At 45.4% G+C, this 12,722-nt stretch overlaps 2 protein-coding genes across 2 annotated transcripts; one reads left to right on the top strand and one right to left on the bottom strand.

The window, feature by feature from the left end:
* Positions 1–110: 110 nt before the first annotated feature.
* On the bottom strand, positions 111–10,476 carry zyg11 (zyg-11 family member, cell cycle regulator). The gene is made up of 18 exons (XM_055861054.1): positions 10,034–10,476; positions 8,390–8,555; positions 7,986–8,197; positions 6,265–6,582; positions 5,952–6,065; positions 5,738–5,854; positions 5,496–5,636; positions 5,187–5,363; positions 4,969–5,033; positions 4,741–4,840; positions 4,591–4,641; positions 4,266–4,427; positions 4,072–4,119; positions 3,683–3,880; positions 3,548–3,600; positions 3,352–3,449; positions 3,059–3,238; positions 111–2,974 (listed from the first exon to the last, which is right to left on the bottom strand). The coding sequence occupies exons 1-18, from the start codon at positions 10,034–10,036 to the stop codon at positions 2,958–2,960; spliced, it is 2,220 nt and encodes a 739-aa protein (XP_055717029.1). The 5' UTR covers positions 10,037–10,476; the 3' UTR covers positions 111–2,957.
* Positions 10,477–10,497: 21 nt separating this feature from the next.
* On the top strand, positions 10,498–12,302 carry LOC129810512 (cytochrome c oxidase assembly factor 7). Its single transcript, XM_055861055.1, has 3 exons — positions 10,498–10,910; positions 11,100–11,240; positions 11,511–12,302. Exons 1-3 carry the CDS (start codon positions 10,805–10,807, stop codon positions 11,951–11,953), a joined length of 690 nt encoding a protein of 229 aa, XP_055717030.1. The 5' UTR covers positions 10,498–10,804; the 3' UTR covers positions 11,954–12,302.
* Positions 12,303–12,722: the final 420 nt, after the last annotated feature.

Raw genomic sequence — 12,722 nt, 5'->3', positions numbered from 1 at the left:
CTGGAGAGTTACACACATGGAGGGTTGCGTGTTTGTTTTTTAAACTGCAGTTGTAATATATTTTAGCATATGGATCAAGGCTTTTGAGATAAAGTAAAACAGACTACCAGTTTACAGCTGATGGGGGTGTATTCTTTATTTCAGAAACATGAAAATATGACCCTCAGCAGCAAAATGGCATCTTAGCAAATGGCCTTCCCTTTAGAGCCACCCTACACCCAGTTTCATGAAATGCCCATACTGAAAGAGGAAACTGTCACATTATGGGAATGTACAGACAAGACTAAACTTTTCCACAGCTTCAATCATATTGAGAGGACAACTCAAATTTCATATTCTGTCAGTATAATGTAGAAAATACTGACTTTAGTTTACAGTTCAGTTTGTTCTGTGCATTTCTCTTGATGCCATAGAGAAGAGATACTTTGACCCATGCAGCGGTAGCAAGCACATACAATGTGTAGGCTGATTTGAAATCAAGCATGAGGAGATTTGCCAGCAGGCATGAAATGTAGTTTCAGCCGCCATTGCATAGAGAATGAAGACAAGATCAGTAGCCTATATCCTTATTAGTCACAACCAGGGTCATGCTCAGGAGGGTGCAATGTACAGAACGTTGCAGATAGACAATTTTGTCATTTTGACAGCAAGGAAATACATTTTTTAGTGCGGCCCTCTGGACCTCAAAAACCGAATGCAGCCCCCGGGGCAAAATGAGTTAACATCCCTGGGGTAGGCGTCTTTTTGGGATTGCGCTACTCTCGCTGCCTCTCCCCTTAATCGCAGAATTCCTAACTCAGTTTTGTCTCCTTCGTTTTCCCAAGTACCTCCTTTTGAATTAAACAACAAAACATATTGTTTCCAACACTTTAAACCAATCGTTAAAGACTGTACTTGAGTATGGGAGATGAGAAACTACAAACACTTGTCTGGCTACAGTGGCTAGCACTTAACTCTAAGTCCTCCTGACTTCAGAGTCTGGAATGGCTCTTTGAGGTTGTCGGCACAATGCGTTGATAATGAAGGGGGCTGTGCTTTTACTGGTTGGTTCTCCTCTTTCTCACTCAAACACCCAGATGCACAGCCCCCGAGCGTCATCCCCTTCAACTACAACAGTTGGATTTTCAAATCCAAATAATGAAGTCTCAAACCCAGAGGGGGAAAAAACAAAAACAATGAGAACCCATAAAACCTTTCACACAATTTCTGAGTGAATATTGCATTAACAAACAGCTTCCTTTCCAGACCAGGTAAGTCACAGCTGTGGGCCATGTCAGCCAGGCTAGTACAAACACTCCCCCTAGCATCAAACACACACCTATACACTGATCCAAATACGCAAGCATGCACACAGACCAGCAACCATGGAAGCACATAGAACTCTCAATAAAAGAAATGTCTTTCTTCATACTGTGCAAAGTTGTATATGTATTCTGTCTTAATGTTGACCAATATATTTATTGCCATTTTTGTCCACAAGGGAAATACATTACTATTAACATAATTTTTTATAAACCAGGATAACTCAAATCTTGTCCTGGAGGTCCACAATACTGCTGGTTTTCATCCTACCCCCTCTAATCAGGGACTGATTCAGACCTGCGACCCCAGGTGAGTATATATACACTGTGGAAAAAATGTACCCATCAATTAATTCATACATTTATAATAATCAATTAACTACCACAGAGAAAATAACTATGGACAGTATTGTGGACCTCCATGTCTGGATTTGAATAGTCCTGCTACAAACTGGGCAACTCAAAAGATCATTCAGACTAACTTGAGCATGCTGGGAAAATTACACCGTCATGTGCATATATTAGCTAATCAGCCAGAGGGGCTGGACTCTCAACCCCAGAACTGAGCTTTAAGGCTGCTACACACTTTACGCAAACGCAGCAACAGTGTCGTTTTCTAGGTACTTCTACATACTTTTGTGAGGATCCAATTTTAGAATGGCCCGTATACGACCCCCATCGCTCTGTTTGCGTAGGGTACGTAGTGCCCTTTGGTGGCCGAATCCAAACTTGGTGCGCCTGAGGAACTCCAATCATGAATCTATGTCAATGGTGTTAATTGATGTCGATTAGTGTGACTCTTCCAAGATGCGTGCAGGATTCTTAAATAAGGATTCGGCCCTTTCAGAGTCCAACAGGAAAGAAACAGTTAAACCATATAGTTCAACTGGTTTTCTATTCATGCTATGGACGCTGTTAACCAACAACTCAGGGTTTATTTTTCTTTAGTTAAATCAATCATAATTTCCTTATCCCAACAGTAGTACACTTAGTCATACTGTTACTTTTGAACCAAACAAGAAAAGAAATAACATAGCAAGGTATGTGTGCAAAGAAATGCGTAGTTTCTGTTCTCTCATTCACTTTACAGCACCACCTTAAGACAAGGTGGGAGGTGACAGGGTGTCTTTCCTCATCCCGGTTTAAAGGTGCCCACATACTAGGTTTGGTTTGCGCCAAGCAGAACTTGGCAAGGCGAAGCAAACGTCTGTGCCTCGCATACTCCCTTAAAAGACCTTTGGTTGAAAAATGAAAATGCAATATTACCGTTTGTCCCTCTTGAAACGCCGTAGCAACATAGTCACTTGCTCAATAGTCAGAATGAATCTACAAAAAATCAAGGAAACTGTAAATCATTTTGATAAATTTTGTTTGGTGCAGTATTTCTCAAGTGAAAAAAATGTGCATTAAAACTAGGTTCACTGAATGACAAACACTTCAATGAAGAATCCCGTAGTACTGTTGACTTTGGCTTGCCTCAAGAACACATTTGGTGCGCGAAGAACTGGAAAAAACCCTGCCGAACTCCAACAGAAATGTAAAAATTTGGCGCAAACTGTTTCGACTGGGAAGCATGCGACAGGCTTAATGAACATGTGTGAACACACACACCTCTTCCTGGACTCGTCTTGACATTACAGGTGGAATGGGTTCTGATCAGGGCGTATCACTCTCTGGAGGAGAAAGACAGAGCATTTTTATTGACTTTTAACATGTTCTGAAATCACACACACTAGAAATCATTGTGTGTGTCTCACCTTTGTGTGTGTGTGGGGATGTTTGTGTGGTCTGGCCGGTGCGAGCTTGGTGGCGCTGCAGGCTCTCCAGGATGCCGTCAGTCAATCGCATGACATCTGCATGTGTGTCGGGGTGTGTCTGGACCTTTTCCAGCTGCTGCAGACCTCCCTCCTCCAGCAGCATACTGCAGTACCGAGGGGCTGCAGGAGTCCAGAGAGATTACACTCACATTGATGACGCACAGAGCAGAATATATAGAAACGTAGGACAGGTAGAAAACTATTAAGCTCTATATGGAGTGTGTGTGTCTCACCATTCTTGCTGCAGACATGCTGCATGGCCCAAGCTGCCCACAGCTGAACTCCTGGGGTGTGGAAACACTCCAACAGGGGGAAGAAAGGGTTAAAGGACCTACAGAGGGGGGAGGAGATCATTAATACTCAGGCTGCATCTTAATAGTTTACAGTGGCTTCCTCTCCTCTCCTCGTGTGTGTGCATGGAGGTCTTACCTGTAAGCCACCATCTCACACTCTGGGGTCTGCCATTTCAGGATGGCAGAGTGCTGGAGGAGAGACACAAAACACGAGACAATTATTATAGACACACAGGTGGTATAACAACTCACACAGACCTCCCCCACGTACCAGTTGTTCTAGCAGGTCAGACCTCAGTGTGATACTGAGTGTCCATGCAGCCTCTCCTCTGGAGGTGAGGTGGGCCAGTATCCCAGCAGCAAAGTAGGACACCTCCACCTCAGGGCTGTGGAGCAGGGAGCGGATGTGATCCAGGAAGCCCTGAACCATCAGCTCCTCATGCAGCTCCCCAACCTCTGCTATGTTGTTCTGGAGCGAGACAGAGCCACACAGTCAGCTCTTACACCACTTCAAATGGAATGATTCAAACATAAAACAAATCGGTTTCATCAGTAGTTTGTCTCCGCTGAATTCACACCGTCTAGCCCCTAGGACCACAAACCAGGGTTACTGACCAGTAGAATAAATACACTGTCAGTCAAAGGTTCACGATGACTCACCAGCAGCCCCAACACCTTCTGCTGGATGGAAGACTCCGAGGGGAACGACTGCAGAGAGAAAGAAAGGGGACAATAAAGAGGCGTGAGTGACTCAGCTTGCACTTCAGGCAGTAAGAACGTCAGGGTCAGAGAGAGAGTGTTGTAACTAGCACTTTGATGAACAGCTCTAGGGTCTGTGAGTGTGTGTGTACTACCTCCAAAACTTTAATGAAAAGCTCCAGTCCCTGGTTCTCTATAAAATGGCGGCAGGTGGTTGGTGATTCGTCGGTGAGGTTCCAGAGCGCGCTCAGTGTGAACTTGAGGGTGGCATCCACCCCGCCCTGAGTCGCCTTCTGACGCACAATGTGGAGGAGTTGCTGCAGAGAGAGAGAAAGAGGGATAGAGAAAGGGGGGGATAGACCGAGAGATGGTGACAATTACTGTATTTCTTTTTAAACACTGCAGACAGCGATTCTTTCAATTGGGAAGGCATGTGCCAATGGCCAGCTGTGTGAATGGAGGATGTTTGAACAGTCTCACCTTCACTATGAACAGCTCTGCTCCCAGCTGGGCTGTCTGCTCTGTAGATAACTATATAGGAAAACACACGTCAGCAAAGACCAAACCTCAAACACATTTCTAATACCATATTTGACACACACTCAGACATGTAGGCACACACACACACACCTTGGCAGCCAGTATAGAAATGATAGCCACAGCCATCCTCTGCATGTTCTGGTCCTCATGGTTACATAGCCACTGCATCACCAGTTTAGCTGCCTCAAACCTGGATTATAGACCACACACATACACAGTACAAAGGATACATGCACTGTACATACTACGTCTCTCATGAGACACAATCTTAAAGGATGAATAAATCTACAGTCAAAGTAATTCAATGTGTATATCTACCTGTTGAAGGGAACCTCCTGCAGTATGCGGTCACTGCACAGAGAGAGAAGGCAATTCTTTTGCAACTGGAGAAAAAGGACCCAAGATGGTGGTTAGAGCCAAAACAAAACTCCCACTCAAGCCTGGTCCAGAAACAGCCCCTAGCCAGTCTGTGTTTACAGATGGGAAGAACCTGGATATGTGTAAACAATATTGAGAAGGTGAGCGTGTGTGTGTACCTGTTGGTGGTTAGGGAAGGTCCTCATGGCCTCCAGTAGTAGTTGAGTGACTGTGCCAAGCAGTCTAACAGGCATGCCCGCTGCCAGGTCCTGCTTGGTCAGGTTAAACACACACGCACTGGCTGCCAACTGGACGTTCAGGGTGGCAGGGTGGTTCTTCATCCCCAGTATTACCAACTAGAGACAGAAAGATCAAGGGAGAAGAGGGAGTGACTCATTACTTTATAAAAATGTGTACACAGAGCCATGCTGTAGTAAGATGTATATTGAGGTGAAGGGTAGAGTAGACATTACATAATGTGCGTGTACCTTGAGTATGTCAGGCCGTGGTTTCTCCATGACGTGAGTGAGACTGAACAGATGAAACAGAGCCTCTCTGACAAAGCAGTCTCTCTCACTGTAGCGATGCAGCGACTCACAGATCTGAGTCTCATTGGCCTCTCCTGTCACCTGCCACAAACAGAGGACACATACATAGCGTAGTGCTCAGTCAGTATTGCTGCTTCCTCTACAAAGACAGAGACAGAGAGAAGAAAAACAGTGAGACCCACCTTGAGGCTGCCCTCTCCATTGAGGAAGTCAGAGAAGCCAGCGTCTGTAGCCAGCAGACCAACAAAGGTCATCCCTGGACGTTCCTCTACAAACACCTTGACCGCTGCATCCGTCACCTGGCATAACACACATTAGGTAAACACTCTACACACACAGCTGCAATACACACACTCACAACTCGAGCCAACTCCACTCATACTCTGTCTCCAGTACCTGTTTGCGTCCAGACACGTCCAGAGAGACCAGAGCAGGCAGGATCCCAGGTTCGCCCAGCAACTGACGAGCCACGTCTGATGTGAACTGTTTATCATCACTGATGTCCAGGTGCTGCATTGGTAGGTTTTCACACATCCACAAAAGCATGAGTATCAGAAATAAATCTATTCGAGCACCACAAGTAAACTAGCGACCAATCACAGTGCCGGAACTAGAAAAAGGTTTAAGAAACTTCACTCAGCAATATATATGCTTTTTATAGTGGAGCAAATTAATACAGAACTTGAGCATTAGAGCTGTCCCCACCCACCTGCAGTGCCTCCAGTTGTCCAATGACGGCCAATAGCTGTGCGGTGCTCATCTCCAGCCTCTTCAGCTGGTGTAGTGTTAGTGACCTCAGCCTCTCCCTGAGGCCCAGTAGAGGACTGAGGTTGGTTACTGAGGTGTTGGACAGGTCCAGGCTCTCCAGGCGGGGCAGGGAACACACGTCAGCCAGCCCAGCGTCATAGAAGTCCACATTGGCCAGGGAGAGGGAGCGGAGCCCCTGGAGAGAGCTGAAGCGGTGACGGGATGGTTCCTCCAGAGAGGACATGGTTAGACCTGTCAGGACCAACCGCTGTAAGCTCTCCTGTGGAGAAGAAGAGGTTGGAGAGTGAGGGAGGGAGAATGTTTGCGGTTGTCTGTCCCTGCTGGAAGCTCTCTTATCAGTGTACACTGCATTCGGAAAGTATTCAGACCCCTTGACATTTTCCAATTTTTTTTTACGTTACAGCCTTATTCTAAAATTAATAAAGTTAAATGTTTTCCTCATCAATCTACACACAATACCCCAGAATGACAAAGCAAATGTTTTCCTATTTTATATTTAAAAAATATATATAAATATTAAACTTATTTAAGTATGTTTTGAGACCCTTTGCTATGAGACTCAAAATTGAGCCCAGGAGCATCCTGTTTCCATTGATCATCCTTGAGATGTTTCTACAACTTGATTGGAGTCCACCTATATTGATTGGACATGATTTGGAAAGGCACACACCTGTCTGACCAAGAACCCGATGGTCCCTCAGACAGAGCTCCAGAATTCCTCTGTGGAGATGGTTGTCCTTCTGGAAGGTTCTCCCATCACTGCAGCACTCCACCAATCAGGCCGTTATGGTAGAGTGGTCAAACGGAAGACACTCCTCAGTAAAAGACGACAGCCCGCTTGGAGTTTGCCAAGAGGCCTCTAAAGGACTCATGACTGATCATGAGAAACAAGATTATCTGGTCTGATGAAACAAAGATTGAACTCTTTGTCCTAAAAGCCGAGCGTCACGCCTGGAGGAAATCTGGCACCATCCCTACGGTGAAGCCTGGTGGTGGCAGCAGCATACTGTGGGGATGTTTTTCAGTGGCAGGGACTGGGTGACTAGTCAGGATCGATTCAAAGATGAACGGAGCAAAGTACAGAGAGATCCTCGATGAAAACCTGCTCCAGAGTATTCTGGACCTCAGACTGGGGCGAAGGTTCACCTTCCAACAGGACAACGACTCTAAGCACACAGCCAAGAGAATGCAGGAGTGGCTTCAGGACAAGGTTCTGAATGTCCTTGATTGGAACAGCCAAAGCCCAGACTTGAACCCGATCGAACATCTCTAGAGAGACCTGAAAATAGCTGTACAGCGACGCTCCTCATCCAACTTGACAGAGCTTAAGAGGATCTGCAGAGAAGAATGGGAGAACGCCCCAAGTACAGGTGTGCCAAGCTTGTTGCGTCATAACCAAGAAGACTCAAGGCTGTAATCGCTGCCAAAGGTGCTTCAACAATGTATTGAGTAAAGGGTCTGAATACTTATGTAAATGTGATATTTCCTTTTTCACTTTATAAATGTGCAAAAACCTGTTTTTGGTTTGTTATTATGGGGTATTGTGTGTAGATTGCTGAGGGGAAAAAACAATTGAATCCCCTTTAGAATAAGGCTGTAATGTAACCAAATGTGGAAAAAGTCAAGGGGTCTGAATACTTTCTGAATGCACTGTATGTTTACCTGGCAGTGTTTGTTGGAGGCCAGTCCCTGTAGTATGTCAGAGATGGTGAGGTCAGCGTTGACCCTGGCAGCATCCAGCTCCAGCAGGCGGTGAGGACAGAGAGCTCTCTGGAACGCCTCGGCAGAAATACGAGCAGTACGGATACATGCACGACGCAGCCGTAGGTACTCACAGCTACGAAACACTCCCACTGTACTGTCATTCAACAGACCTGAAAACAACACCCACACTTTTTTTGTTAGAGCTGGGCTGGGACAAAAATCACCCAATGACTGGAAATAGCCCATTACTGCTCGAGACACTGAATTAAAGGCCTGTTTCGTGTTTTTGAACTAATAATCAAGGTAAGGATCTGAGCTTGGATCTGTGACCACTGACTACTTCATGTTCCTTGCTCACATACCTTCAGTGGCCATCTTAGCTAACAGCTGGTCAGCTAGCTCCTGGGGGAACAGTAAAGAGTCTCTGAGACAGAGAGATCCATCGGCGTGCTTCGCACAGAACCTCTCCAGGTTCCCACTCACGTAGGACAGACACAGGTCTGTCAGAGATGCCGGGGACGCCTCGTCCTGGAACACACACACACAACATTAGACACTTAAACCACATGACCAAAACTATATGGACAACTGCTTGTCAAACATGGGGATTAATATGGAGTTGGTATCCCTATTGCTGCTGTAACAGCCTCCACTCTTCTGGGAAGGCTTTCCACTAGATGTTGGAGCACTGCTGCAGGGACTTGCTTCCATTCAGCATTAGTGAGGTCTGGCACTGACGTTGGGCAATTAGGCCTGGCTCGCAGTCGGCATTCCAATTCATCCCAAAGGTGATCAATGGGGTTGACGTCAGAGCTCTGTGCAGGCCAGTCAAGCTCTTCCACACTGATCTCGACAAATCACTTCTGTATGGACCTTGCATTGTGCACGGGGGTATTGTCATGCTGAAACAGGAAAGGGTCTCTGTTGCCACAAAGTAGGAAGCACAGAATCGTCTAGAATGACAATGTATGCTGTAGCATTAAGATTTCCCTTCACTGGACCTAAAGGGCCTAGCCCGAACCATGAAAAACAGCCCCAGACCATTATTCCTCCTCCACCAAACTAAACAATTGGCACTATGCATTGGGGCAGGTAGTGTTCTCCTGGTATCCACCAAACCCAGATTTGTCTGTCTGACTGCCAGATGGTGAAGTGTGATTAATCAATTCAGAGAACACGTTACCACTACTCCAGAGTCCAATGGCGGCAACCTTAACACCACTCCAGCAAATGCTTGGCATTGCGCATGGTGATCATAGGCTTGTGTGTGGCTGCTCGGCCATGGAAACCTCGAAGCAACGTCTGCACAATAACTGTTCGTCATGAAGTTCCCGACTAACCTTGACATTGGACAGACGTTTTTTACTCGCTACGTGCTTCAGCACTCGGTGGTCCTGTTCTGTGAGCTTGTGTACACTGAGCCGTTGTTTACAGTTGACTGGGGCAGCTCTGGCAGGGCATACATTTGACGAACTGACTTGATGAAAAGGTGGCATCCTATGATGGTGCCACATTGAAAGTCACTGAGTTCTTCAGTAAGGCCAATATTTGTCTATGGAGATTGCATGGCTGTCTGCTCGATGTTATACACCCGTCAGCAACGGGTGTGGCTGAAATAGCCGAATCCACTAATTTGAAGGGGTGTCCACATACTTTTGTATATATAGTGTATGCCCGCATTCCCAAATGGCATACCGAGCATATGGCCAAAGTTAAAATGGTCGCCAATGAGACCTGATATCCATAACTCCCAGGAGGTAGAGTATGTCTGGAGTGGTGGGCTGTTGTCAAACCCCAAAATAACGAGCAATGATCGCTAGCTAATTATCCATCCTCCTGAGCTAAAAAAGGTTTAACTAGCTAACGACGTGGATCAAATTTCAGCAGATATCTAACTAAGACTAGTTAGCTTACTACTGGTATGCATTTTTTCGATACCTTGCTGGTCCTTGTCGACAATGCACGACGATTGAATGCTAGACATTAATATCGAAAACAAAACTCACCATTTTCAAGAAATTGCAGGCTTGACTCCCGACCAAAGATCAATATTGCTATTGGTCTCTACCTACGACGAGTTGTCTCGGTTTGCCTTGTTAACTTGCTACTTAGCTAGCCTAATCTTGCTGGATTTGTTGTTTGCAAGGTGATAACTAGCTATCTAGCGTTCTAACGTTAGCTACAAGCTAGCTAACTTGTTGGTACCGAACTAAGATAGAAAATTGATGTTCCTGGAAAACGATGAATATAGTTGTGAAAATGTTTCGACTTCATTTTCAAACCATGTCCGTTAGTTAACCTAGGCTGAAGGCTGACACTAATCTAAATCTGCACACATACTTGTTTTTAACGATAGCTTTATTTAATTTTATTTAGGGGCTAAATCAGCTTTAATATTGAAGATAGATTGTAGCTCTATTTTTGTTGACAGACCGTAAAAAAAAAAAGTTGTCACAGGAAGTATATCACTGGTCGATGGGGCGGGACTACGGAAGCTCTTTCGTGCATATTACAAAACCGGAAGAAAGCAGCAGGAATGAGCATCTACCTTTTTTATTTAAACGAAAATAGATTAGAATTCACCGCATGCCCGCCACATTGTCCTTTATCAAGGTGATCTCTAAATACGCTTAAGTTGTTTTTCAACGGGACCAGACGAGCTCTTTCTTAAATTGTTACCTCATCATTTCAACACCAAGGTCACAAGGGTGTTCTGGACTTTTCAACACGTGTTGTTTTTAGACAGTGTTTTTTTAGGACACTGCACTGTTTGAATCATGTCTGGACTCATAAACTTTGAGGACGAAAACGAGGTGAAGCAGTATTTGGATAACATAGGTGTGGAATTCAGCTACCAGTGTTACAGAGAGAAGGACCCTGAAGGTAAGGAACGACGTGCACTGTCCTATGCAGTGCTGAAGGGAGTGATGTTAAGCTTTTGCTGTCCCCTAACTGGGGTTCTGAACCACTGATTGTGCTTGGTGTTAAGGTGTCTTTATGCCTCATGTAGTACTATAACCTTCACACTGTCTAACTCATTATTGTGGCTAACCTCGTGTATTCTGCTGCCAGGGTGTCAAAGGCTTGCTGACTACATGGAGGGAGTGAAGAAAAACTTTGAGTCTACAGCCCAGGTGCTCAAACACAACTGTGAGACTAATAAACATGGTGAAAGCTGCTACAAGCTCGGGGCTTACTATATCCAAGGCAAAGGTACACAACTACACCACTTTAAACTTAATCCCTTTCACTAGCAGATTACAACAGCAAAGCCTGTAACAACTTGTGTTTCTCAACTTGACAAGTAAAACATTTAAAGATTTGATTAGAGAAAGAGTATGACTTTGGCTTGATACATGTTTTAAGACAAGTCATCTTATTAATTCGAAATATTAGGATGATAAGAAAGTACTGATGGACAGAGAGACCCTGATTCCATTCTCCAAGTGGTCAAGCGCAACATGTTCTAAATCTCTCTATCAGGGGGATTTGCAGAGAATCTGAAAATGGCCTACTCCTGCTTCTTGACGGCCTGCAGCAGTGGCGGTAAGAAGTCTGTGGACGCGTGTCACAACGTGGGTCTCCTCGCCCACGACGGTCGAGCCATGGAAGCCGGCCCTGACCCGGGGGCGGCTAGGCAGTACTATGAGAAGGCATGTACAGGGGGGTTCGCACCCTCCTGCTTCAACCTTAGTGCCATGTATATCGAGGGCTCCCCGAAGCAGAGTAAGGACATGGGCCTAGCTCTGAGGTATGCCACAAGAGCCTGTGAGCTAGGACACGTCTGGGGTTGTGCCAATGCCAGCCGTATGTATAAACTGGGGGACGGGGCGGAGAAGGACGAGAAGAAAGCAGAGGAACTTAAGAACAGGGCGAAAGAGCTTCACTTCCAGGAGAAAGAGAGGCAGCTCAAATTTGGGGAATGAAGGGGTTGGTCAGAGGGAAGTCGCTTCAATAAATCTTTGTTCCAAATGGGCATTTTTTTTTGAATGAATGTACAGGGTGTGGTGCTTCCTCATGGGCTGTGTGTGTAACCTGACATGCTACATAGACATGACTGCTTAGTGCTGGCCAAAGGTTGAAGAATTCACTAGTGTGTGTTTTAACCTATGTGTGGATGGTTTATATGAGGCTTCGTAGTACATGTATTTTTTTCTCTATGGGGGACCAACTCTGTCAATATGAGATTGTCCATCTCGACATGTACACATTCTCAGTCACACACATCTGCTTGAAAATTGACAACAACTTGATTAAAATGAGTTCCCGCAAACAGCTCAGTTCATGTGGCGTTATTATAGTTAGGAATCCATGGTGGAGAGTATCTCATCCTATATCAGGGGTGTCAAACTCATTCCACGGAGGGCCTAGTGTCTGCAGGTTTTTGGTTTTTCCTTTCAATAAAGCCCTAGACAACCAGGTGTGGGGAGTTCCTAACTAATTAGTGATGTTAATTCATCAATCAAGTACAAGGGAGGAGCGAAAACCCGCAGACACTCGGCCCCCCGTGGAATGAGTTTGACACCTGTGTCCTATATGGACAGTGGGAAAAAGGTGTCGTTCATAGTTGAGCGTGTCACAATGCAGCAATCTGGGAAGTAAATTGGTTCTGCCACTAGATGGAGTCAAAGTCAAGGAAAATGAGTCTGCTATGGGGTATGGCAAATCTACTGTCTGTTGGTAAATCAGGGCAGG

This window comes from Salvelinus fontinalis, chromosome 14, assembly GCF_029448725.1.
Source record: "Salvelinus fontinalis isolate EN_2023a chromosome 14, ASM2944872v1, whole genome shotgun sequence".
NCBI classification, from domain to species: domain Eukaryota; kingdom Metazoa; phylum Chordata; class Actinopteri; order Salmoniformes; family Salmonidae; genus Salvelinus; species Salvelinus fontinalis.
Note: the sequence above shows the minus strand (reverse complement) of the source record. Positions and strands in the feature narration are given on the sequence as shown.